Genomic DNA, 26,759 nt, shown 5'->3' on the forward strand with positions numbered 1-26,759 from the left:
TTCTTGCATGGGAGGTTCAACTAGGATATGGTGAGCTGGTAGTCCCTCCATCTGTCCTGCCTACTTTTACATATCCATGTCCACACATTCACTAGCCTCACCACACACTGAGTCGTCATGAGAATTAACTGGAGTGCCAAGAGAAAACCCACACAAAGTAATAACAACAGCAATGTATATCTGTGTATGCCATTACATATTTTTTGGAAGACGCACCCAACTATAATGTCATTCCAGTTTGTATTAAGCCATCTGCAAGATGAATGCAGTTTACTATGAGAAGATATAAAAGGCAGCCCTGCATGTAAAACAAATGCTGCCTTCACATACCAGTTACTCAAGGTACTCGATTTAAAATGTCATCTGAAAGAGGAAAACCTGAAAGTTTGTATATCCTCCCAATAGAAAACTGTGGCCAATGCAGCACCTCTAACGCAAACAATTGCGTGTCTTTGCAACAATCGTGACTGACCGAGAGGTGGAGATGATCGAGCGTGGCGCTGGAGACCTCCAGCTTCAGCTGCTGCACCAGCTGCTCCATCTCCCTGATCTCCACCCGCAGCAGCTCAAAGTCCAGCTCTGTGTAGCGGTCATGGCCCTGCTCCATTCGCTCCACGCGCACCGTCAGGTTCTGCAGCAGCCCAGTATAGCGCACCAGCGTAGCGTAGTTCTCTGCCACCTGCAGGCATAATTTCAATATTATCTCCTTGAAATGAAATTCACTTGAACATTTTCACATCTTGTGTTAATAAACAACCGTTTATATTTCGATTTAAAGCTTTCGTGACTACAGGGATTCATATTCTTGGTTCTCTCGGTAAAGTCACATGACTTTACCGAAAGAACCAAGAATATGAAGTCACGTGACTTTACCGAAAGAACCAATAATATAAACCTTTTATATAACATATAATGGGACATGTAATGAACTGTATTGTTATCAGGGATGTAGTGATACATAAAGTAGTACGATCTATACCAGAGTTGTTGGAAGGTTGGATCCTCAAACCCACATTGAGGTCAGGAGCACTGGCTGATTTAGCGGAGGCTCTAACAATATAGAATTCTATATATTGGTTGAAACGCAATATGATGCATCTTATAAATTAGTAATAAAAACCATATAATCACTATGTAGATTATTACCAGTTAAGTGCCAAATTGAAAAAAGTGTTCACTTTAATTTGTATTTATCTTATCAGTTTGTATATATTTAAAAACGGAAATAACCATGGTAAATAACAATAGCGTATTGGGCATTGAGCATGGGTAAGGTTGCCCACTCTGACGGAACCTCTTACATTATATCGTATTTATTCATTTATTTTCTTCAAATATCCCGAATTGCTTTCAACAGTCACCAGGAGATCGATGTCAATTCCGGATGAGACTCATGGTCAATTTGGAACGGTTGGCAACCCTTTAGATATGGGTGGTGATACAATACTCTTAGTTCTTTCGGTAAAGTCACGTAGGTAAAAAAATGAAATTAAAATTAATAAAAATAAAAATCACGACGTTTCGGAGGCAACACAAGCTTCCGTCTTCAGGTGAAACCGTCACAGCAAAATATATATAGTGGTTAAGGGGGGAGGAGCCAGGAAGGGCAGCGGGGGAGGAGGAGTTGTGAAGTGGTAAATTAATTGAATACGATTAAGCCGCTCTATATAAGGTACAGCTATTTTGCTGTGACGGTTTCACCTGAAGACAGAAGCTTGTGTTGCCTCCGAAACGTCGTGATTTGTATTTTTATTAATTTTAATTTCATTTTTTTACCTACGTGACTTTACCGAAAGAACTAAGACTATGAATCCTTGCAGTCACGAAAGCTTCAAATATGGAAGGTGATACAATAGTCAATGAAAGGAGGAACCCCAAAACTAAAACGGCCCCAGCGCCCCCATCATGAAAAAAACTGGCCCTGTTTTTGGAAACATAGTAATCCCTCGCCAACCACGGGGGTTAGGTTTCTGAAGACCCCCATGAGTTGGCAGTAACGTGGTTGGCGAGGGACTGCTGTACTGCAGTGCCCTCTGCTGCGTGAAATGGCTGACAGATAATTTCCAACAAGTGAGGAGACACATGGGTGTACGGTATTTTTAGACCTGCAATGATGATCTCCTGCGAGGATTCCAGGAACTGTCATTATTGGATATCACGACTCAATTCAATAGTACATTATGTTAGCATTGTTGTGCATGAGGAATCACTCATGGTTGCATAAAAAGTCTGTCACGGTGTTCAGAAACATTTGTAAAGAGCAGAACATTTTCTCAATTAAAATTTCCAGGCCTTATGCTTTATTCATGATACTTGCAAATAGTGGGATTCCCTGACCAGTGGGTGGGGTTTGCGGAGGAGGCTGTGTAGGTGGGGATAGTGATTGAAGTGGGCGTACCAATTTAAAAGTGGTTGAGGCTTATTGAAGGAGGGTGTGCCAATTCAGCAGGTACCATGCAGTGAACTCCCAGAATGCAATAAACACAAAAATGAAGCAGAAATTAATCTACACATTGTCTTGTTTCTCTCTAAAATTTCACTTAACTTCTCATTTAGCAATCTTTGGAACAACGTAATCAACCAGGCTATGCGTTAATTGTGTGTTGACCAACTCTCTGTGTTGCATTGCTAAATGTGTTTTCTCTCTCTATCTCTGTGTGCTCGTGTTGTAGCTCTAGTATTTCCTGCAGTCACGAAAGCTCCAAATCTCTCATTAGCATGCTTATTTCTCTACCCCCCCTCTCTCTCTCTGCCCCCCTCTCTGTCTATTTAAGGCCTCGACACAGAGGCGTTGTTTCTCGGTGTGCCTATTTGTGTGTCTCTCTCTGTGTGTCTGTGTTATCTCTTTCTGCTTATGTGTCTGTCTATGTGTCTCCGTGTGTGTGTTTTAGCTCTCTCTCAAATTTAGCAATCTTTGGAAGAACGTAATCAACCAGGTAGGGTGTTGATTGTTATGTTAGCCGACTCTCTGTGTTGTATTGCATTCTATTTCTAAGTTTACTAGGTTTGTGTTCTCATTCATTCGTACCTGATGATGATTGCTTGTGTTGCAATCGAAACGTCGTATGCTATTATTTAATTTATTTTTATTTCTACGTGACTTTACCGAAAGAACCAAAGAGTAAAACATTATACTCATAAACAAAGTGAAAAAGTAATGTATCCTTCACAACAATGGAGCGAACCAAAGCAACACAAACCCAGAGTAAAATAACGCAATGAACACGAAACCGGAGTAAAACAACGTAATATACACAACAATGGAGTAAAGAAAAAAGCAATAGACACAAACAACGGAGTGAAATAAAGACCTGAGCAGGAGATGGAGTGAAAGAACACAGATCGGGGGTTACGTTCGGGTTTGCACCCGCAGCCCTCCGTAGGATTTGTAATACTCCTACTGATACTCCTGCTGTTATGGTCATACATGTGTAATAAACGACTGGACCACGATGTCTGGCTCAGTGTCCTTTATTCGGTTCGTGCTGTACTCCCACACGGCTGTCTCTACTCCGTAGCTTCTCCACGGTGCTGACTCCGATGTCGGCCCGATCCACAACAGCAGCCCCGCTGCTGTTTCTCTCACACAGCCCCCCTTGGCTGTACTCTCTGCAACTCCTCTCTCTCTCCCTGCTCTGACAGCCTCGTGCTGTCTCCCTCTCTCCCTCCGCAGCTCTGACAGCCTCGTGCTGTCTCTCTCTCTCTCTCCGCAGCTCCACCTGGCAGCCACACCGCTGCCTCTAACACGCAGCCCTTCTGGCTGTCTCCTCTGCAGCCGCACACCACTCCGCAGCTTCCTCCTGTCTTCGGGGTTGGCTCCCGATGGCCGTCGGTGCCCCCCCTCTTCTCACTCGCCCGCGTGGCCTCACTCTTTTCCGCTCACACCCCGACTGACTTCCCCTTCCGGTTTACCCGCTTAAGGACCCGAACCTTCCACCCACGTCACATGACTCCACCCCCCGTGACGTCACATCCGGAAGGTCGCTTACGCCCGCATTACACCACCCTCCCCCGTAGAAAAATCCCAGCCGACCTCGGCTGACCAATAGCAAATCGTAATGCGGCGAACCGAGCTTCCCCCCCTAAAGGACACTAAGCATACAATGTAACAGCAAGAACAACAACAACAACGCAATTAACATCAACGAACGTACAAAAAGCATGCAATAAATACAACTGTAAGAAAAAAAAAATAACAACACAGCAACAATCAACGAAACGTAAGCGATTTGGAACGTGTGCGGGTCGCCGGCCCGTCCCGGACGGTCGGCGGCCCACTCGCAGAACGGGAACGCGATGAAAGTCGAGGAATGACAGGGGGTAATCCCCCTGTCGCAGCTGGAAGTCCACCAACGTCCCGTGTCCCTAAAGAGTTAGTCTTGGGCTTGTCCTGTGACCGTGCCCGCAGCTGGGTCGGAAGGGCTGCAGGGCTCGAAGGTCCCGCAGACCTGGCAGGCGTCCTCCGAGCAGGGCCCCTCGTCCCCCGCAATGTCACGGCCGGCCTGTCTGGAACAGGTACAACAGGCGCTCTAGCAAGATCAATGGACGCAGGCAGGGGAGAGTCAGCAGCAACAGACCCCGGCAAGGCAACATTGGGGGATGACGCATCATGTAAGGGAGCAACATATGGTTTCAAGCGCGACGTATGCACAACCCAGCGACGAGACCCAATTTGGACGCGTGCTGACTGTGGGTTGGGAACCGCAATGAGGCGTACGGGACCATGCCAGGGTTTGTGCAATTTTGGAGAGGTTCCCGGACGTACCTGTGGACAATGAAGCCAGGCTAGGTCCCCAACCTTCCAGGGGCACTCCCCCTCGGACCGTCGCGCATATCGCTCGTTCCGGGCCTGGGCTTTGGCCGTAGCCACGCGGGCATTCTCCCGCGCCTCCGTGACTCGGCGAACCGTGTCCTGAATGTATTCAGGAAGTGGTTTACGAGGTCCCTTCACCCCAGTTCCCAATTGCACATCCACCGGCGGCACGTTTTCCCGACCATACATAAGGTAAAACGGCGAATACCCTGTAGCCGCATGAGGCGTCATCCTGTACGCCGAAAGCACTCCGGGGATGTGCAGATCCCAATCTGATTGTTGTTCGCTCACGGTATGGCAAAGCATGGCAGACAATGTCCTGTTCAGCCGTTCAACCATACCATCCGTCTGCGGATGGTATGGGGATGTCCGTACTTTCTTAGTCCCAAGGCCCGCGCACACTTCCGCCAATAATTTAGAAGAGAAATTCCTGCCCTGGTCCGTGAGGAGTCTCTCAGGCGCCCCCTTATCCATAATATACCCAAACAAAAAGGCGTCGGTAATGGCCGCGGCCGACTGATCGGGCAACGGCCAGGCCATCGGCCAACGGGAGAGGTACTCAACCCCTACCAGCAAATATTTATTACCCCTCGCCGATGGTGGAAAAGGTCCCAATATGTCCAGTGCCACCAATTCATTGACTCGAGACACCTGAATCGACTGGAGAGGCGGCACGTAAGGATGTTTCGGCGGCTTACGTCGTGCACACGCAGGGCACGCGCGCACGTGCCCTACGACATCTGTCGCCATGCCGTGCCAAAAATAATGACGTTGCAACGTCAACAAGGTCTTCTGCACCCCTAAATGTAAGAGAGTGTCACAATGGAGGGTTCTAATCAACTCGAATCGCAAGGACGTTGGTACCACCAGGCGCCAACGTTCCTGGAACCCCTCCCGCCACATAAGCAGACCATCTCGGAGAGCGGTTTGCGGCCCCATAGCCGTACTCGGACTCCCATTGTCCCTAGCAGACCGCTTCCGCAAGGACACCAACGACTCATCCATCATCTGTTCCCGGATCCAGACAGACCGCGGCAGATTCAAAACCCCGTCAGCCGGTCCCGGTTCCATCGGAGTGTCCGACTTCTCGACGGCCAACGTAAGTGGCTGAGGGGGGTTTGGAATCGGCGAACATCTATGCGTCCCCGTCTCACATTTACAAGGGGCGCGCCGCGGTAATCTGGAAAGTGCGTCAGCGTTCGCATGGCGCACTCCCTTCCGATGTTGAATTTGGAAGAAAAATTCCTGTAGCGTGTCCAACCAACGTGCCAACTGTCCGGATGGCTGGTCAATTTTAAGGGCATATTGCAAGGCCGCATGATCTGTACGCACAATAAAAGAACGACCGTAGAGGTATGGTCGAAATTGCCGTAGGAAAAAAACAACCGCCAATAGTTCTCTGCGAGTGACACAGTAGCGGGTTTCCGCAGGAGACAAGACTCGGCTACCATACGCCACGACACGCTCTACACCCCCTTTAGACTGTGATAATACCGCCCCAATACCCGTGTCACTCGCGTCCGTATCAAGAATGAATGGGTGATCGAAATCGGGATAATCCAATGTTGGGGCCGTGGCCAATAGATCACGCAGACTCCGAAAGGCCGCCTCCTCCGGCTGTCCCCAAACAAACTTCCGTCCTTTACCCGTAAGGAGATGCAAGGGCCTCGCAATCGTAGCAAAACCCGGCACAAATCTTCGGTAATACGAGGCAAATCCCAAAAACCGCCGAACATCCCCCACGGTGGCCGGAGTCGGCCAATCCCGGACGCACGCCGTCTTTTCCGGATCCGTGGACACCCCCTCAGCACTCACAATGTGCCCCAAATAGCAGACGGACCGTTGCAGTAGGTGACATTTCTTTGGTTTGAATTTCAATTTGGCAGAACGCATCCTCGTGAACACTGTCTCCAGCCGCGTCAAATGTTCATCAAATGTGCGGCTGAAGACAATAATATCATCCAAATATATAAGACACGTCTCCCACTGCAACCCCGACAAAACGAGCTCCATCAATCTTTGAAATGTAGCAGGGGCCGCATTCAATCCCATCGGGAGACAGTTGAATTGAAATAACCCCTGCGGCGTACGGAATGCGGTTTTCTCCCGTGAGGACTCGTCAAGGGGAAGCTGCCAAAATCCCGAAGAAAGGTCCAGTGTGGAAAAGAACTTAGCCCCCGACAATGCGTCGAGGGAGTCATCCATACGCGGCAGGGGGTATGCATCTGCCACCGATATCTTATTCAATTTGCGGAAATCAACACAAAATCGCAATTTGCCATCCTTCTTCTTAACCAAGACGACCGGAGCGCCCCATGGGCTGTTAGATGGCGATATAATGTCCGCAGCCAACATGTCTTCCACTGCCCCCCGTACGTGTTCTCGCTCCGCAGGACTCATCCGATGCGAATTTAATCGAATAGGGGCAGCATCGCCCGTCTCAATGTGATGGTAAAGCAACGATGTGCGGCCCAAATCCAAATCATCGGAGCTGAACACATCGGAATATGTCAACAACAATTTACGCAGTGCACCACGTTGCTCGATGGACAGGGAAGAATTTCCGTCACATAAATCAGCAACCCAACGATCATCCGAACTCCTTGGCTCGGAAACCCCAGCAACAACTCCCCGGCTATGCGGACAATCATGGGTCGCAAACGCCGTAGTGGCATGTGCCACAACCGTACCGGCCGGGACACGGACGTTTTCCCCCCCCGCATTAAGCACCTGTAAAAACGGTAATTGATCCGGCCGGACGATGGTCTGTGTCCCCACTAACGCCAACCCGGTTGTTATCGTGGCGGACGGTGACAACAAGACCCCTACTGCTCCTAGCCGATCAGGCAGGGGCTTCCGATACCGCAAGGGTATAAGCATCTGTGTACCAGGTGGGATGTCCACAGATGCGACGGACAGCGCCTGCACTTGTACGGCCGAAGCAGGTCGCCCCCAGGGCGACGGCAGAAACGAGATTTGACGGCCCCCCGGCAGTTCAATACAATTCTCATTGATTTTGATCAAAATGGGCATCTTAGCCAAAAAATCGGTGCCTAACAAACAAGGAACCGCCAAAGATCTCGATATCAACACAACGCCCGAGGTCGACACATCCCCAATAGATATCTTAGCATCCACCTGACCCACGATACCCATGCTACCCCCGTTCGCAGCGACGCACGACCCATAAACCAGACGCACAGCCCCCGGCGGGATGCCCAACAGATGGAAAATGACATCCGAAATAATAGTCGCAGACGCGCCGGAGTCGACCAAAATGCGTACGTCCACCCCTTGTATAGACCCCGGTACAGTGGACGAGCCCGTAGCGGCCGCGACGACTCTCCGTGCCAACTTGCGCCACTGCGTGACCGAGCGACAAGGCCCCGTCGAAGGGCATGCTTTAACCACAACGTTAGGATGGCGCAACGACGGTGATGGGTGAGGTGTAAAGCCTTGCCGAGTGTCTGGTGCGTGCAGACATGCCTGTTTTGGAGGATCTTTAGCCGACTTGTCCGGTGCCGAGGCCTCCTGCTGCGGCGGAGCCGGGAAGCGGGCCCAGCAGTCTCTGGCGTAGTGGCCCCTACGCCCGCAGCGGAAACATTCGGCCTCGTTGCGCCGAAGCGCAGGCCTTGCCTCCTGACGGCCCCGTTCTGGTAGCGCCGCGCGCGGTCTCGGCCCGCCGCGTCCCGTCCATGGAGCGGAGGCGGCCGTCAGCTGTTGAGGGCCCCGGTCATCCGGAACATAGACAGCCTGCGCAAGGTTCCACCCCAGCGCATCCCCTTCTTTGACGGGCTCCCCCGTCCACGCCGTCACTTGTTTCCAGCGACGGAGGTTGAATTGCGCATCGAGACACTTAGCAGCCGTCCGGGAAGTTAGCTTCTCATGCCCACACACAGGCATGGGGATCCCTAGATCCCGAGACAGCTCCAACATTTTCCCTAATATGAGAGGCTCGAGCAGGTCCTGTGGCGTCTCAGGATAAGCTGCCATGGCCAGCTCCAGCACCGCACCCCTGAACGCCACGGGCGACTCCTCTGGTGCTCGTTGTCGTTGAGCGAATCGCCGATGCGCATCATCTGGTGGCTCATAAGCATCGGCCATTTCTTGAAAAACACCACATAAAGTTGCCTTCTTATCGGTCGTTATGGAATGGAAGAATCGGACAGATTCGTCGTCCAGGAGAGTCGGCAACACCTCCAAAGCCTCCGCATCGGTCCATCTTGCTGTGCGTACCGCCGCCAAGAAGCGGCAGGCGAACGCGCTCCAGTCCCCACCGACGGAAAATTCTTTAACCGTTGTAAGGTGGCGACTCCGACTCCTCTTCCCGCCGTCTTCCAATGGTGGTGGTTGTGGTGGCAAATTCAAAATGGCGTCGGCCCGCGGCGTGGCCAAGATGGCGGTTTGGCGCCGCGGAGCGCGCAAAATGGCGGCCTCTTGCCTTGTGGGCAATGGCGGCGGCAGGACAGGCAACGTGGCGGCCCGCGGAGCACCAACTGCGTCCTCCATCGTCCCTGACGCGACGAGATGGCATAGATGCGCCAGGACGTCCTTAAGTGCCTCCAGTTGTACCGCCATCGCTTGCCATCGTTGATCCGCGTCTGATGATGTCGACGGACCCGCCACCGCGCCAACATCCTCCACTCCCGTTCCCGTGGTCGCCTCAGCCGGGCTCTCCTCCACCACCCCAACAGGATCCGTGGTTGGAGGGAGTTCGTCGTCGTCGGACGAAGAAGCCGATGCAGGCGCCGGATTAACTTTCTTCCTCACTTGTTTCGACATGCCGTTGCACTTCTGACACCAGTGTAATAAACGACTGGACCACGATGTCTGGCTCAGTGTCCTTTATTCGGTTCGTGCTGTACTCCCACACGGCTGTCTCTACTCCGTAGCTTCTCCACGGTGCTGACTCCGATGTCGGCCCGATCCACAACAGCAGCCCCGCTGCTGTTTCTCTCACACAGCCCCCCTTGGCTGTACTCTCTGCAACTCCTCTCTCTCTCCCTGCTCTGACAGCCTCGTGCTGTCTCCCTCTCTCCCTCCGCAGCTCTGACAGCCTCGTGCTGTCTCTCTCTCTCTCTCCGCAGCTCCACCTGGCAGCCACACCGCTGCCTCTAACACGCAGCCCTTCTGGCTGTCTCCTCTGCAGCCGCACACCACTCCGCAGCTTCCTCCTGTCTTCGGGGTTGGCTCCCGATGGCCGTCGGTGCCCCCCCTCTTCTCACTCGCCCGCGTGGCCTCACTCTTTTCCGCTCACACCCCGACTGACTTCCCCTTCCGGTTTACCCGCTTAAGGACCCGAACCTTCCACCCACGTCACATGACTCCACCCCCCGTGACGTCACATCCGGAAGGTCGCTTACGCCCGCATTACACATGTTACGTACTGTATATCGTTTATTGTTAAATTTGAATCACAGTTCCTATGATCACTGTTACATTTTCTTAGGTTTTTTTCGGTAAAGTCACTTAGGTAAAAAAAAAAAATTAAAATTAATTAAAGTAAAATAAAATTAAAATTAAAATCACGACGTTTCGGAGGCAACACAAGCTTCCGTCTTCAGGTGGAACCGTCACAGCCACGACAGCTGTATCAAGTAAATGAGAGATTAACAAGAGATACCCCTCCGTATATATAATGGTTGAGGGGGGAAGGGCCAGGAATGGCACACTTTTTATTGATATGGTAAGGTGAGGCTTAAGATATGAATAGACTCCATAACAAAAGACTGAGCCTTTGTTATGGAGAGGTGCGGTTTGTGACTAACGCCTAGCCTACATAACAAAAGTGTGAAAAAAGAAAAAAGAAAGAAAAGAAAGAAAGAAAATAGAAACAATAAACCTGGTAAAACAAAACAGGCTGTCTATCAGTAACCTGTAATAGTTGTCTGTCAAATAAGATGGTCCAAATAAGTGTAGTTACATCTTTTTTGCATGGTTAGATACCCCTCCATATATATAATGGTTGAGGGGGGAAGGGCCAGGAACGGCACACTTTTTATTGATGTGGTAAGGTGAGGCTTAAGACTATGAATAGACTGCATAACAAAAGATTGAGCCTTTGTTATGGAGAGGTGCGGTTTGTGACTAACGCCTAGCCTACATAACAAAAGTGTGAAAAAAGAAAGAAAAGATAGAAAGAAAATAGAAACAATAAACCTGGTAAAACAAAACAGGCTGTCTATCAGTAACCTGTAATAGTTGTCTGTCAAATAAGATGGTCCAAATAAGTGTAGTTAAATCTTTTTTGCATGGTTAATCACATCTTTCCAATGATTATTCAGTTTGTAACCATCATCACGGTTGAAATTATGTGCTGTGTCCTCACCGAACTCTAAACAGATCTTATTTAACGCTAGCCAATCACTAATCTCGGAGAGAATAAGGTTACTCCGATCTGAACTCGATAATTTAGATAAGACTTTCTTACAAACACATTTAATGTTAACACAAAAAATGTCACCTTCCGATTGGAACCACGTTGATAACATGACTTCTGCTTCTGCTGACTCAATGTCAGCCAAATGCAAAGCTAACCTGATTTCTAAATTCAACCTCCTATCTAAGAAGAAACCAGAGCCACACATCACTTAGCTGGATGTTAACAAGACCGTGATTAATCAGAGTAACATCACAATTTCTGACAATCTATAAACGGTATTGGCCAAAGGACTAAATTTCGCCGTCACCCCTAAATATATACCAGTAGAGATTGATGTAGCCCTCAGAGGCATAGTACACATCCATGCGGATGTAGCAAGAGCTGAAATAGCTACTATTCTTAAGAATGCTAAGAAACCCACTAGTAACATCAGCAAAACGAACGCTCTGAACTCGCGGACCTAAAAAAGAGAGATGATATAATTCTAGATTTGAAGCTTTCGTGACTGCAATGATTCATATTCTCAGGTTTTTTCGGTAAAGTCACGTAGGTAAAAACATTAAAATTAATGAAAGTAAAATAAAACAAAACAAAAATAAAATTCACGACGTTTCGGAGGCAACACAAGTCTCCGTCATCAGTTGGGACCGTCACAGCCGAATTAGCTGCATCAAGTGAAGCAATGATTCAAGATGTAATCCCTTATAAGCAAGTTGAAGGGAGGTGGAGAGGGGGGGGGGAGAGCTTATTAGGCTGTGGTAGCCAATGAATGGAAACGTATCGGGAGGGAGGAGGAGCGGTGATCAAAGACTGCACGCAGTGCTCAACACAATGAATGGAGACGTGTCGGGACGGAGGGCGAGCGGCGATCAAAGACTGCACGCAGTGCTCAACACAATGAATGGAGACGCGCCGGGACGGAGGGCGAGCAGTGATCAAAGACATCACGTAGTGCTCAACACAATGAATGGAAACGTGGCGAGCGGTGATCAAAGAACAATGAAGAGATTACTGTTAAACACTGTGGATGTTAACACTCGGTGAAGTAAATTAAAATAGTGCCTGTCAGATAAGATGGTCCAAAAAGTGTAATTAAGTCTTTTTTGCGTGGTTAATAACATCTTTCCAGTGATTACTGAGTTTGTACCCATCATCACGGTTGAAATTATGTCTGTGTTTGTATATTTGTATGGCTTCGTGTACAAACCTTTGATGGTAGCCCGGAGGTTTGCAGAGAACCTTGGTCTCGGAAAAGACAATTTCATGAGAGCCTGCCGAGTTGTAGCAATGATCGGCAACGGCCGAAGAATCAGTTCTGCCGTGTTTCAGATCTGACTTGTGCTCGCGGACACGATCAGCAACATGACGTTTTGTTTCTCCAATGTAGCAATCACCACAAATGCAACTCAATTTGTAGACTCCAGGATACTGTAAGTCAGGAACGACATCCTTCACAGATGGAATCAGATCACGGATTTTATGCACTGTACTGAATCGGACTTGGATCTTATGTTTGTTTAGAATTTTGGAGATCTTTTTGGTCACGCCTGCTATGTATGGTAACGTGATAGTTTTGGTCGGAGTTTCATGTGGTTGTTTCTGTGTGGTGGGAGAGACAGCTTGGCGGATAGTGCGGTCAGAGTATCCGTTCATCCTGAGGGCCCGATGTACATGTCTTAATTCATCAGTCAGGTGGTGTTGGTCAGAAATGCCATGGGCTCTGTGGTATAGCGTTTTGATGAGAGAATTCTTTTGAGATGGGTGGTGGTGGGAATCCGGTTTCAAGTAGGAATTTGTGTGGGTGGCTTTCCTGTAGACAGAATGTCCCAAGGATCCGTCAAGCCTCCTCTTAAACAGAATATCCAAGAATGGTAGTTTACCGTCTTTCTCCACTTCCATGGTGAATCTGATAGATGGGTGTCTAGAATTGATGTGGTCCAAGAAGTGGTTCAATGCTGGGAGGCCATGTGGCCAGATGACGAAAGTGTCATCCACATATCTCTTCCACAGGGAAGGACGCAGGGTGGATGTCTGGATGGCGTCTGATTCAAACTTTTCCATGAACATGTTGGCTATAACTGGTGACAAGGGGGAGCCCATAGGGGTACCCTCATTCTGTTTGTAGAAGGTGCCATTCCAGGTAAAATAGGTGTTGGTGAGGCAATGCCTAACCAGCGCAGGTACATCAGAATTCAATCCATGTTGGACTAAGTCCTCAATTAGTCCAACATGGATTGAATTCTAATGTACCTGCGCTGGTTAGGCATTGCCTCACCAACACCTATTTTACCTGGAATGGCACCTTCTACAAACAGAATGAGGGTACCCCTATGGGCTCCCCCTTGTCACCAGTTATAGCCAACATGTTCATGGAAAAGTTTGAATCAGACGCCATCCAGACATCCACCCTGCGTCCTTCCCTGTGGAAGAGATATGTGGATGACACTTTCGTCATCTGGCCACATGGCCTCCCAGCATTGAACCACTTCTTGGACCACATCAATTCTAGACACCCATCTATCAGATTCACCATGGAAGTGGAGAAAGACGGTAAACTACCATTCTTGGATATTCTGTTTAAGAGGAGGCTTGACGGATCCTTGGGACATTCTGTCTACAGGAAAGCCACCCACACAAATTCCTACTTGAAACCGGATTCCCACCACCACCCATCTCAAAAGAATTCTCTCATCAAAACGCTATACCACAGAGCCCATGGCATTTCTGACCAACACCACCTGACTGATGAATTAAGACATGTACATCGGGCCCTCAGGATGAACGGATACTCTGACCGCACTATCCGCCAAGCTGTCTCTCCCACCACACAGAAACAACCACATGAAACTCCGACCAAAACTATCACGTTACCATACATAGCAGGCGTGACCAAAAAGATCTCCAAAATTCTAAACAAACATAAGATCCAAGTCCGATTCAGTACAGTGCATAAAATCCGTGATCTGATTCCATCTGTGAAGGATGTCGTTCCTGACTTACAGTATCCTGGAGTCTACAAATTGAGTTGCATTTGTGGTGATTGCTACATTGGAGAAACAAAACGTCATGTTGCTGATCGTGTCCGCGAGCACAAGTCAGATCTGAAACACGGCAGAACTGATTCTTCGGCCGTTGCCGATCATTGCTACAACTCGGCGGGCTCTCATGAAATTGTCTTTTCCGAGACCAAGGTTCTCTGCAAACCTCCGGGCTACCATCAAAGGTTTGTACACGAAGCCATACAAATATACAAACACAGACATAATTTCAACCGTGATGATGGGTACAAACTCAGTAATCACTGGAAAGATGTTATTAACCACGCAAAAAAGACTTATTTACACTTTTTGGACCATCTTATCTGACAGGCACTATTTTAATTTACTTCACCAAGTGTTAACATCCACAGTGTTTAACAGTAATCTCTTCATTGTTCTTTGATCACCGCTCGCCACGTTTCCATTCATCGTGTTGAGCACTACGTGATGTCTTTGATCACCGCTCGCCCTCCGTCCCGGCGCGTCTCCATTCATTGTGTTGAGCACTGCGTGCAGTCTTTGATCACCGCTCCTCCTCTCTCCCGATACGTTTCCATTCATTGGCTACCACAGCCTGATAAGCTCTCCCCCCCCCCTCTCCACCTCCCTTCAACTTGCTTATAAGGGATTACATCTTGAATCATTGCTTCACTTGATGCAGCTAATTCGGCTGTGACGGTCCCACCTGATGACGGAGACTTGTGTTGCCTCCGAAACGTCGTGAATTTTATTTTTGTTTTGTTTTATTTAACTTTCATTAATTTTAATGTTTTTACCTACGTGACTTTACCGAAAAAACCTGAGAATAGAGATGATATAGTCATCCTCTTGGCAGACAAGGGCAATGCCACGGTCATCATGGATAAAGATTCATACAACAACAAAATCCTGGACCTACTTAATGATGGGAGTTACTCCAAAATTAAAAACGATCCCACTAAAAGCCTAACGACAAAAACCAACAGAATCATCACGAGTTCGACTTCCCTAATCGAACCAAGCAAACGTCCCTCTCTAAAACCATCGGCGGCAAGACCTCCCAGACTCTATGGTCTTCCCAAGATCCATAAAGAAGGCACCCCGCTACGACCCATCGTGTCGACGATAAACTCTCCTACATTCAAACTAGCCCGGTTTCTATCAGATACTCTGCTTCCCTTCACAGGCAAGACCTCTTCAGCAGTACTCAACTCAACCCAATTAGTCTGTATGGTTAAGGACATGGTACTATCTCCTGATGACATCCTCGTCAGTTTTGATGTAGTATCTCTGTTTACCAAAGTTCCAGTACCGGACACCCTAACAATAACTGAGGACTTAGTCCAACATGGATTGAATTCTGATGTACCTGCGCTGGTTAGGCATTGCCTCACCAACACCTATTTTACCTGGAATGGCACCTTCTACAAACAGAATGAGGGTACCCCTATGGGCTCCCCCTTGTCACCAGTGATAACCAACATGTTCATGGAAAAGTTTGAATCAGACGCCATCCAGACATCCACCCTGCGTCCTTCCCTGTGGAAGAGGTATATGGATGACACTTTCGTCATCTTGACACATGGCCTCCCAGCATTGAACCACTTCTTGGACCACATCAATTCCAGACACCCATCCATCAGATTCACCATGGAAGTGGAGAAAGATGGTAAACTACCATTATTGGATATTATGTTTGAGAGGAGACCTGACGGATCCTTGGGACATTCTGTCGACAGGAAAGCCACCCACACAGATTTCTACTTGAAACCGGATTCCCACCACCACCCATCTCAAAAGAATTCTCTCATCAAAACGCTATACCACAGAGCCCATGACATTTCTGACCAACACCACCTGGCCAGTGAATTAAGACATGTACATCGGGCCCTCAGGATGAACGGATACTCTGACCGCACCATCCGCCATGCTGTTTCTTCCACCATACAGAAACAGCCACATGAAACTCCGACCAAAACTATCACGTTACCATACATAGCAGGCGTGACCAAAAAGATCTCCAAAATTCTAAACAAACATAAGATCCAAGTCCGATTCAGTACAGTGCATAAAATCCGTGATCTGATTCCATCTGTGAAGGATGTAGTTCCTGACTTACAGTATCCTGGAGTCTACAAACTGAGTTGCAGTTGTGGTGATTGCTACAGTGGGGAAACGAAACGTCATGTTTCTGATCGTGTCCGCGAGCACAAGTCAGATCTGAACCACGGCAGAGCTGATTCTTCGGCCGTTGCCGATCATTTCTACAACTCTGTGGGCTCTCATGAAATTGTCTTTTCCGAGACCAAGGTGCTCTGCAAACCTCCTGGCTACCATCAAATGTTTGTACACGAAGCCACACAAATATACAAACACAGACATAATTTCAACCGTGATGATGGTTACAAACTTAGTCATTATTGGAAAGATGTGATTAAATTTCGATTTAAAGCTTTCGTGACTGCAGGGATTAATCTTCTTGGTTCTTTCGGTAAAGTCACGTAGAAGGGAAGTAATAAAATAATAAAAATAAAACATAATAAAACAATTCTCACGACGTTTCGGCCACAACGCAAGCAGCCGTCCTCAGGCGAAGAATGAAGCACCTCCAAGCTTGGAGCGTATATTTAAGCTGGGTTAGAGGGGGGAGGTGGGAAGAAGAGCGCCTAAACAAAATAATTTGCATATCAAGAGGAATTCAGCATATGGAAAATGCGTAGGAGGTGGGCGGGGGGGGGGGTTCCAAATCAATACTATGCCCGTGCATTATGCAGGATTAGCAGCATCAAAGGGGGGGGGGGGAGGGGGGGTAGCATTAACAAAGGAAAGGAATGTTAATAGTATGTAGCTGCAGTTACTAAACAACCAAGTAAAAAACTAAAGTAAAAACTGCATAACAAACTAAAGTATAAACTACATAGCATCATCAGTGTACTTACTATACTCTACAATAAGCTGAGTTACTAACAGTAAGTAATACATAAAACATTCTACGTTGTAAAAAATTATATAATTTGCTTCCATCTAAACTTTATTCTCTTACATCACACGCGTCTATACCGTACTATATACTGCCATAGGCAAATCCAACATTAAATTACATACTGTATTGCTATAAACCATTCAACACAGTACATAAAATCCGTGATCTGGTACCGTCTGTAAAAGATGTGGTTCCAGACATACAGTACCCTGGTGTCTACAAATTAAGTTGCCTCTGTGGTAGCAGTTACATTGGGGAAACCAAACGACATGTCTCAGACCGCATCCGTGAACATAAAGCTGACCTGAAACACGGTAGGACAAACACCTCAGCCGTGGCAGATCACTGTTACAACTCAGTGGGCTCACATGACATTGACTTCTCCAAGACAGAGGTTCTCTGCAAGCCATCTGGCTATCATGAGAGATTCGTTCATGAGGCGATCCACATATACAAACACAGAGACAATTTTAACCGAGAAGATGGATTCTGGCTTAGCAATCACTGGAAGGACGTAATAAACCATTTCGATACACATTAGGGTGGGTAGAATAATACATAGTGTAATATTACAATGTATAAGGTGGTTTATAGCAATACAGTATGTAATTTAATGTTGGATTTGCCTATGGCAGTATATAGTACGGTATAGACGCGTGTGATGTAAGAGAATAAAGTTTAGATGGAAGCATATTATATAATTTTTTACAACGTAGAATTTTTTATGTATTACTTACTGTTAGTAACTCAGCTTATTGTAGAGTATAGTAAGTATACTGATGATGCTATGTAGTTTATACTTTATTTTGTTATGCAGTTTTTACTTTAGTTTTTTACTTGGTTGTTTAGTAACTGCAGCTACATACTATTAACATTCCTTTCCTTTGTTAATGCTACCCCCCCCCCCCCCCCTTTGATGCTGCTAATCCTGCATAATGCACGGGCATAGTATTGATTTGGAACCCCCCCCCGCCCACCTCCTACGCATTTTCCATATGCTGAATTCCTCTTGATATGCAAATTATTTTGTTTAGGCGCTCTTCTTCCCACCTCCCCCCTCTAACCCAGCTTAAATATACGCTCCAAGCTTGGAGGTGCTTCATTCTTCGCCTGAGGACGGCTGCTTGCGTTGTGGCCGAAACGTTGTGAGAATTGTTTTATTATGTTTTATTTTTATTATTTTATTACTTCCCTTCTACGTGACTTTACCGAACGAACCAAGAAGATGTGATTAACCATGCAAAAAAGATTTAACTACACTTATTTGGACCATCTTATTTGACAGACAACTATTACAGGTTACTGATAGACAGCCTGTTTTGTTTTACCAGGTTTATTGTTTCTTTTTTCTTTCTTTCTTTTTTCTTTTTCACACTTTTGTTATGTAGGCTAGGCGTTAGTCACAAACCGCACCTCTCCATAGCAAAGGCTCAGTCTTTTGTTATGCAGTCTATTCATAGTCTTAAGCCTCACCTTACCATATCAATAAAAAGTGTGCCGTTCCTGGCCCTTCCCCCCTCAACCATTATATATACGGAGGGGTATCTCTTGTTAATCTCTCATTTACTTGATACAGCTGTCGTGGCTGTGACGGTTCCACCTGAAGACGGAAGCTTGTGTTGCCTCCGAAACGTTGTGATTTTTATTTTATTTTACTTTTTCTAATTTTAATTTTAAATTTTTACCTACGTGACTTCACCGAAAAAACCTAAGAATATGAATCCTTGCAGTCACGAAAGCTTCAAATCTAGAATCACTGTTACATTGTTTTTATAGCTTTATTTTGGTTATTTCGAAAACGTTTTGGTTTAGCCATATTTATTTGTTGTAGTACAGAGTTAGACTGATAACTTTAATCTAAATTCTCTTATGGTTGTTATTTGCACACAGCGTTGATATACGGTGTTTTTTCTGGAAGACTTTGCTGTTTTTCCCCCTGAAATTTTCTGTTGCGCGTAGTCACTTTTAGATGTTCCTTGTTCATGTTTTTGTTTGATGCGGTTGCACCCAAGTCAAGAGTCGCATGGTTCAAGGGCTATACCTAATAAATAAAACTAAAAACTAAAAAAAAAACTTTATTAAATTATTTCACTGCTCTACATGCCTCAGGTGGAGAAATCTGAGAAATGGAATTTGAGGTACACCAACATGATACCAGAATGAATTAAATGCAACTAAAATGGGAAAATGGGTTTTCAGGTACTCGATTATAAATATGTTTACCTAAAGGTTAAGCATTGATTCAGTCCTGCCGGATGAACTGCATTCAATTTAAATATGAAGGTGAACTTCCATCCTTTATATCAGGGGTCCCCAACCCCCGGGCCCCGGATCGGTACCGGTCCGTGGCTTGTTAGGAACCGGGCCGCACAGCAGCAGGAGGTGAGAGCGGTGAGTCCACGCGTGGAACCCGCCCCCATTGTTTTATTATTCACCACTTCCATCCTCGCCTCTTTCCCGCACTGCGCACTTGTCTCAGTCACAGTTTTGGTAAGCCCACAAGCTAACCTGAGCCAAAATGAGTAAAAAGCAAACGTCGCTGGAGAGCTTCTTTGAAAAGGGGGAAAGACCCAATGATGACCCCCCCCCCTGGTCCGTGAAAAAATAGTTTTCCACGAAACCGGTCCCTGTGGCCGCCACTGTGGCAATGAAGAGCCATTGTTTGAACATGTCTGCACGTCGGCATGACAAAGATGTTCGGCAAATCTATCACCGTATGCCAATTTGAAAACTGGTCATGAGAAAACTTTATTTAATTGTCATCAAGCTCCATTGTATAAAGTGAAGTATTCAACTCTTAGGATCCACTCTATCTCTCTGGCATGTGCTTGTAAAAGGACGGTTGCTAAAAAAAATTGTCACCTATGTTTCGGGCGCAGCTTTCCCACCTGATGACGGACGCTTGTGTTTCGCCCGAAACGTGATTTATTCTATTTTATACCTACGTGGCATTACTGAAAGAACCAAAGAGTATGGATTCCTGCAGTCATGAAAGCTTCAAATTAAGATTTTATCTATTACATATTTCTCGTTTTAAAGTGGTGCTTTTGACGAATGTGTTGAGTTCCTTTGGTTTTCGCACTCGCGCACCACTGCCAATGCAGCATCACGAAATAATATGTTTTCATCACAGAATCATAGAGAACGTTGAAAAAAACATGTTTCAAATAAGACACGAAAGTACATAAAAGGCAGCCATTGTGCGTATGCAAAAACATAATCATTTCCTGAAGTGCGTTGTGCGCCACTTGTCTTATATCACCATCAAAATAAACATGAGCAAAAAACTGACAGCACCACAAGGAACTCCTTGCTGATGCTCGTTTGCACACCCACAATGCCTGTGTGCTGTTTAAAAATACATTTTTGTATCTTGTTTGAAACTCATGGTTTTCCAGCCTGCACTATTATTCTGTTATAATGTTTTTTTCATAATTTGCATATGAGACTTGTTTGCAATAGCCAAGCAAATGGGTCCCAAAGTGTGGATGTAGAGACCCCACATATGTGGTTCCCAGAAGCAGACCAGTGAGCAATGGTGAGTATACTGTGCTGATGAGTTCTAATAATGATGACATTGGTCAAAAATTGTCTGTGACTGCTGCTTACTGTCCGCGTTTGCTCTCGCGTATTTTTCTGGTCACATAAGCCAAGGGGACTAACATGCACTTAAATGTTGATTTAAAACTTTCGTGACTGCAGGAATTCATATTCTTTGGTTCTTTCGGTAAAGTCACGTAGATAGAAAAAAATAAATAAATAATAAAATATGCATGTTTTTTATTAAACAAAAACTCAAGACGACCGCTTGTGTTGCGATCGAAACGTCGTGAGTTTTTTTTTACATTTATATATATTTTGTTATTGTTTATAATTGTATTATTTTCTATCTACGTGACTTTACCGAAAGAACCAAAGAATACAAAATGCACTTAATTCAGAAAATGTTTTTTTTGCATACACACGATGGCTATGGGGCTTTTTACACATGGTTGTGTCTTGTCTAAGATGTTTCACAAAATTATAATGTTCTGTGCCAAGAGTTTATGACAGGATGTTAAGAATCCTGCTTCTAATAACTTAGATCGTCTTAATTTAGGAGCTTTCGTGACTGCAGGAATTATTCTTTGGTTCTTTTCGGTTAAGTCACGTCTAAAAATAAAATAATAAATTAAAATAAAATAACATATTACGACGTTTCGATTGCAACACAAGCAATCATCATCAGGCATAAAAGAAATAGCAACAAAAATCTAACTAGAAAAAACTATAGACAGACATACAAGCAGACAGACATCACAACGGCACACAGAGAGAGGAGCAAGCTGACAACGCGGCACGGGCACGCAAGCCTGAAAATTAGGCGGCAGGCACACGAAAATTAAATAACCTAGTAAAATATCGAAATGTAATGTAATACAACACAGAGTTAACCGACTCTCTGTGTTGTATTACATTACATTTCGATATTTTACTAGGTTATTTAATTTTCGTGTGCCTGCCTCCTAATTTTCAGGCTTGCGTGCCCGTGCCGCGTTGTCAGCTTGCTCCTCTCTCTGTGTGCCGTTGTGATGTCTGTCTGCTTGTATGTCTGTCTATAGTTTTTTCTAGTTAGATTTTTGTTGCTATTTCTTTTATGCCTGATGATGATTGCTTGTGTTGCAATCGAAACGTCGTAATATGTTATTTTATTTTAATTTATTATTTTATTTTTAGACGTGACTTAACCGAAAAGAACCAAAGAATAACTTAGATCGCTCTTGTAATAACTGCAGCCCAGTTGTATCTTGTGACAATTACATTTGCGAAGATGATTTAGATTTTAAATTACTATTTATTTAATATCTGCCCCTCCGATTAGTACGGTTGGCTACGTACAGTGGGAAAAAAGTTCAGTATACATACATTATTGTAGATGCATCTGCTTTTACATTTTTACATTTACTGTATGTTTTTGTATTTGTGACTACAATTATATGTATATTTATACTTTATTCATGAATTGGAATAATACTTGATTTTGATTCGTATTTGTTTTAAATTTAAAGTACAATTTCGAATTTGTATTACAGATACCTTGTTTTTCATGTACAAGTCATGCTTTATCTCTAAAACTCATGCTTAAACCCAGCACAAGTCAAATCTTGATGAAACTCCTAACATGTTGAGTAAAACGTCAGACATTATGCGGCACAACACGTGGCACAGCCCCGAAACACATCGGAGAGCTATGCAAGCACCACCGTGAAAACCTACACAGTCATGTTTCATGTTGGCTTTATGGGCAATGTTTAAGCTCCTGGTGAAATAACAAGAGTTCACCTTCTTTGATTCCACCGTGACGGCCGTGGCAATCGTCTTAGTGCTGAGCTGCAACTGCTCCACCGTGTCGGCCGGGAAGATGGGATCCGGCAGATAGACGTTACACACGCACTGGCCCTCTGCATCCCGGGAGCTGTTAGTGTAGGCGCCAGGAGCCAGCTTTTAAGAGAAGACCACAACGTGAAAGCACATCACACTCACACTCGCTTACTTTAAACATAATAATTGAATATCCAGCACAATAATTGTAAATATATTCTTCCGAAAATGTATTTATTTTAGAGTTTACAACGTTTTGTTGGTAGACTTTGTGGAGGAATCACATGCGCATTAAAGACGGCTGATGAGAATTATCCATGTAGAATTTAAAAAAATGTCATCATAAGCTATTAGCTATTGTTTACTCTCATAGTCTTAGGAAATCCACAGCACAGCCCTGCAACCAGGGTTTAATTTCAGCCAGATCTGTCCAGTCAGGAACACGGGGAAAAAAATAAAACACAGTACACCACATCCAGTATACCTCTCGTTATGGCTTTGACTACTAGTCACATGGGTAGTCCAGTCTGCCAGCGACCCAGTAAATATTCAGTAAAAAATTGAGCCTGGCCTGCAACAGCCAGTGTAACTTACATAAATGGCGCAAGCGAGCTCCTGGAAGAGAAGACCGAGGACGATGCTGAGCAGTGCCTTCATCGTGACTGCTAGATGAGCATCAGCTGTAGTAGTGTCCAGCTGCCCTGGTCTTGTATTTATAGGAGTGCCACTCCCGTATCGCACAAACACCTTTTGTACTTTTTTAGTCACAGACATCTCAGGGTATTTCCCAATATTTAAATTAAGAAAATAGTATACATTTTTTATTATTATTGCTATTATTAATGCTTCCGTGAGCACTGATGAATTTGGAAATATACAAAATGGAAATACTGTTGTTGATAAGTTTTCGGCGTTCATTTGTTTACCATTTTGCTGGTCTCGACATCAGGGGTTCCAGACTTGTAGTCCGTGGTCCGCTGGTAGTATGCAATGTCATGGAAAGGTGGGTTCTGAATGCCAATAAATCAAGTTATTTATTTCTCTCCAGGAAGAAGACAACCAGCAATTTTGCGTAAGCTATGCACGCTGGACAACAAACTAATTGAATAACTTGATAAAACAAATTACCTTGAGTCATGGACTCTAAACTCGCTTTCCGGGAACACATTGAACGCACTGGAAGGAATGCAAAATAAATAACTAGGTTTCTCTACAAACATAAACATTGCTTAGCAGCGACGTTTCGGTTATCATTAGTAAGGGCTACCTTACTCCCACTATCTGATTACTGTAATGTTGTGTAACAATTCGCTTCCAATACAACATTTAATAAGCTCATTCCAACATCATTCTGCTCTAAGATTTGTTCTGGATGCCCCTTATAAGACCCAGGTGTTCAGGCACGTATTGAAAGTCAATCTTATATTAATTAAGATTTATACAGTGCCTTTGCTCAAGGCGCTTAACATAGTAAAACAAAACACATCATAATAAAAGCCTGCTTTAAATAGCAGGGGCGTGCAAAGAATGAGGAATGGGCGATCACGATAGATGGTAAGCGAGGGAAATGAGAAGATGTGGGTGTCATCGGCAAAATAAATGGCGAGAAAAGCTGAAAAAGGAGAGAATAGAGTCGAGAGGCAAAATATAGAGACAAGAATTAGGAACCGAGAACCGAACCCTGTGGAACACTGACACTGTGGGGAGGGGAGTATTTATTTTGAAAAAATAGATATTTTATTATACTAGGTAAGGCCCACTGAGCTATGTTGCTCTTTTTCAGAAGCGCACCTGGCCACAAATGATAGCTCAACAAAGTGGCTTATCACATGGAAATTTATAGCAGACAAATATTCTAAATGCATGTTTCTAAATGTGGAGGGAAAAACCAGAGAACATGCACATCACATCAGATCTCGCCACTGTAGTGCCTCATAGAGTGACTGAAGGAGACTGAGAATGTGCTCGAAGAAATGTAAGACTTGAGACAGGAGAGGGGAGTGCCAGAGATACCAACGTCATCCATAGTTTTCCATGTATAAAACCATCATCACAATTTTATGCAGGCAAGGCAGTGCACATAGTACAATGTTTATAATCATGAGAATATTTAAACTAAATAACATAATGCCAATGGTACAACTCAATATCATTAATGAACCATATTCTTGAACTACAGGTTGAATTTAACAATAATATGACTTTGATCCCCCCCACCTCCTACGCATTCCACAAGTAGTGACTAATTCCATATCTGCATTTTCCATAAATATGCTAACTTCCTCTGTTTATATTCAAATGCATTTGTCAAGGCGCCCGTCCTCCCCGAACCCAGCTTAAATATACGTTGCCAAGCTTGGTGGTGTTCATTCAGACGCTGTCTTTCCGACAGACCTGTTCTTCACCTGAGGACGGCTGCTTGCGTTGTGGACGAAATGTCGTGAGAATTGTATTTTATTATGTTTTATTTTTATTATTGTATTATTTCCCTTCTACGTGACTTTACCGAAAGAACCAAGAAGATGAATCCCTGCAGTCACGAAAGTTTTAAATTGAAAAATAGTAGGGGTATGTTGGTTTATTTTAGTAATGCACTAGCTTTTCTACCTGGCTTCGCCCGGGACTTGGATTCACCACGCCCGGCCGCCTTTGTCTCCCCAGTGGCGATGTTCACACACTACACCAGATACTCGTTTGAGGCTGAGTCGACCTAGGGAAGGCCTAGGACTGGTTCAAATAATCATCACCGGTGGTGGCCGTGAGCGGGAATTGAACTCGGGTCGCCAGGTTCGTAGCGCAGTGCGTTAACCGCTACACTACACTGCGTGACGCTTCCACGTGCACGGGTCACATGGCAGATTTGACGTCACAGCTTACTTGCCGTACAAAAAATATATGCATTATTGAGCTCCCCCCCAAAAAAAATACAGTGTATGTTTATAATTTTTGCATGGTGTGCAGTCTGGAAAGTACCCACATGGCAAATTTCAAGTTTGTTGAATGTCGGGATGTATGCTAAACATTTTGAACAAACACACATATTCACAACTTTGCCTTTTATATATATGGAGATGAGGACTTCATGTGTGGGGCGCCACGGTGGTGAGATGTTAACTACCTCACCTGGTATACAGGCAATTGTGGGTTCGATCCCGACCCTGACACCTGCTGTATATTTAGACTTTGCATGTTAGCGTGGATTTTTCTCAAGGGTTTTACCTCCACATTTAGAAACATTTGTTTCGACCACTGTTCTTCATTGCAAGGCCTGCCGGCCACGAGCGGCCCCTGTTGGCCTTTAGTGGGGCCTCCGACAATACGCATGTAAAAACACCCCATCATGCTGTCAAAAAACAATGGTTTAAAATGTGTGGCATCCCCACATACTGATGTCTTGTCAAGGCCCCTTTCTGGTCCCCTTGCGATGCACCACTTGGTACCTGTACTCTTGCAGGCGCTCTATCCACCTGGCCAGCTGGCCCGAAGGCTGGTCGATGCGGAGCGAATACTGCAAGGCCGTGTGGTCAGTGCGGACTGTAAATTTGCGACCGTACAGGTAGGGTCGAAATTGCTGCATGAAGTGGACGACCGCCAAGAGTTTCCTACGTGTGACGCAGTAGCGCTGCTCCGCTGACGAAAGCACACGACTACCGTAGGTGATAACCACCTCCCGACCCTGCTGGATTTGTGACAAGATGCTGCCGATGCCCACATTGCTGGCGTCCATGTCCAGGATAAAGAGGAGGCCAAAATCCGGAAAGGCCAATGGTGGTGCATCTGTCAGACGCGAGCGCAGTTGTTGGAATGCCTCCTCCTCCAGAGGGCTCCAATAAAACCTCTGGTTCTTCGCCGTCAACACGTGCAAGGGCTTCGCAATGGTTGCGAAGTTGGGTACGAACCGGCGGTAGTAGACACGAAGCCCACAAACTTGCGTATCTCTGGAACTGTCATAGGAATAGCCCAGGCCCTCACGCAGGCCGTCTTTCTGGGTCTGTAGCCACTCCAGACTCACTGACGACGTGGCCCAAATAGCGTACTAACGACTGCATAAGGTGGCACTTCGACGGCTTGAGCTTCAAGTTCACGTTCTGGAACCGCAGGGATACCTGACGTAATCGGCCAATATGTTCATCGAATGATCGGCTGAAGATAATGACGTCATCCAGGTAGATGAGGTACGTTTCCCATTGGGGCCCCGCTAAG

General features: G+C 45.7%; 1 protein-coding gene across 1 annotated transcript in view; it reads right to left on the reverse strand.

Moving 5' to 3' along the window:
- Positions 1 to 23,330, reverse strand: part of LOC144725129 (olfactomedin-4-like) — a 29,427-nt gene extending 6,097 nt beyond the window's left edge. Inside the window, exons 1-3 of the mRNA XM_078604602.1 lie at positions 23,151 to 23,330; positions 22,518 to 22,676; positions 473 to 679 (exon numbers count right to left, since the gene is read on the reverse strand). Coding sequence (XP_078460728.1) covers positions 473 to 679; positions 22,518 to 22,676; positions 23,151 to 23,330 — 546 coding nt within the window. The remainder of the gene's footprint in view (positions 1 to 472; positions 680 to 22,517; positions 22,677 to 23,150) is intronic.
- Positions 23,331 to 26,759: the final 3,429 nt, after the last annotated feature.

The sequence above is a fragment of the Lampetra planeri genome, chromosome 22 (assembly GCF_965212315.1).
Source record: "Lampetra planeri chromosome 22, kcLamPlan1.2.h2, whole genome shotgun sequence".
NCBI classification, from domain to species: Eukaryota; Metazoa; Chordata; class Hyperoartia; order Petromyzontiformes; family Petromyzontidae; genus Lampetra; species Lampetra planeri.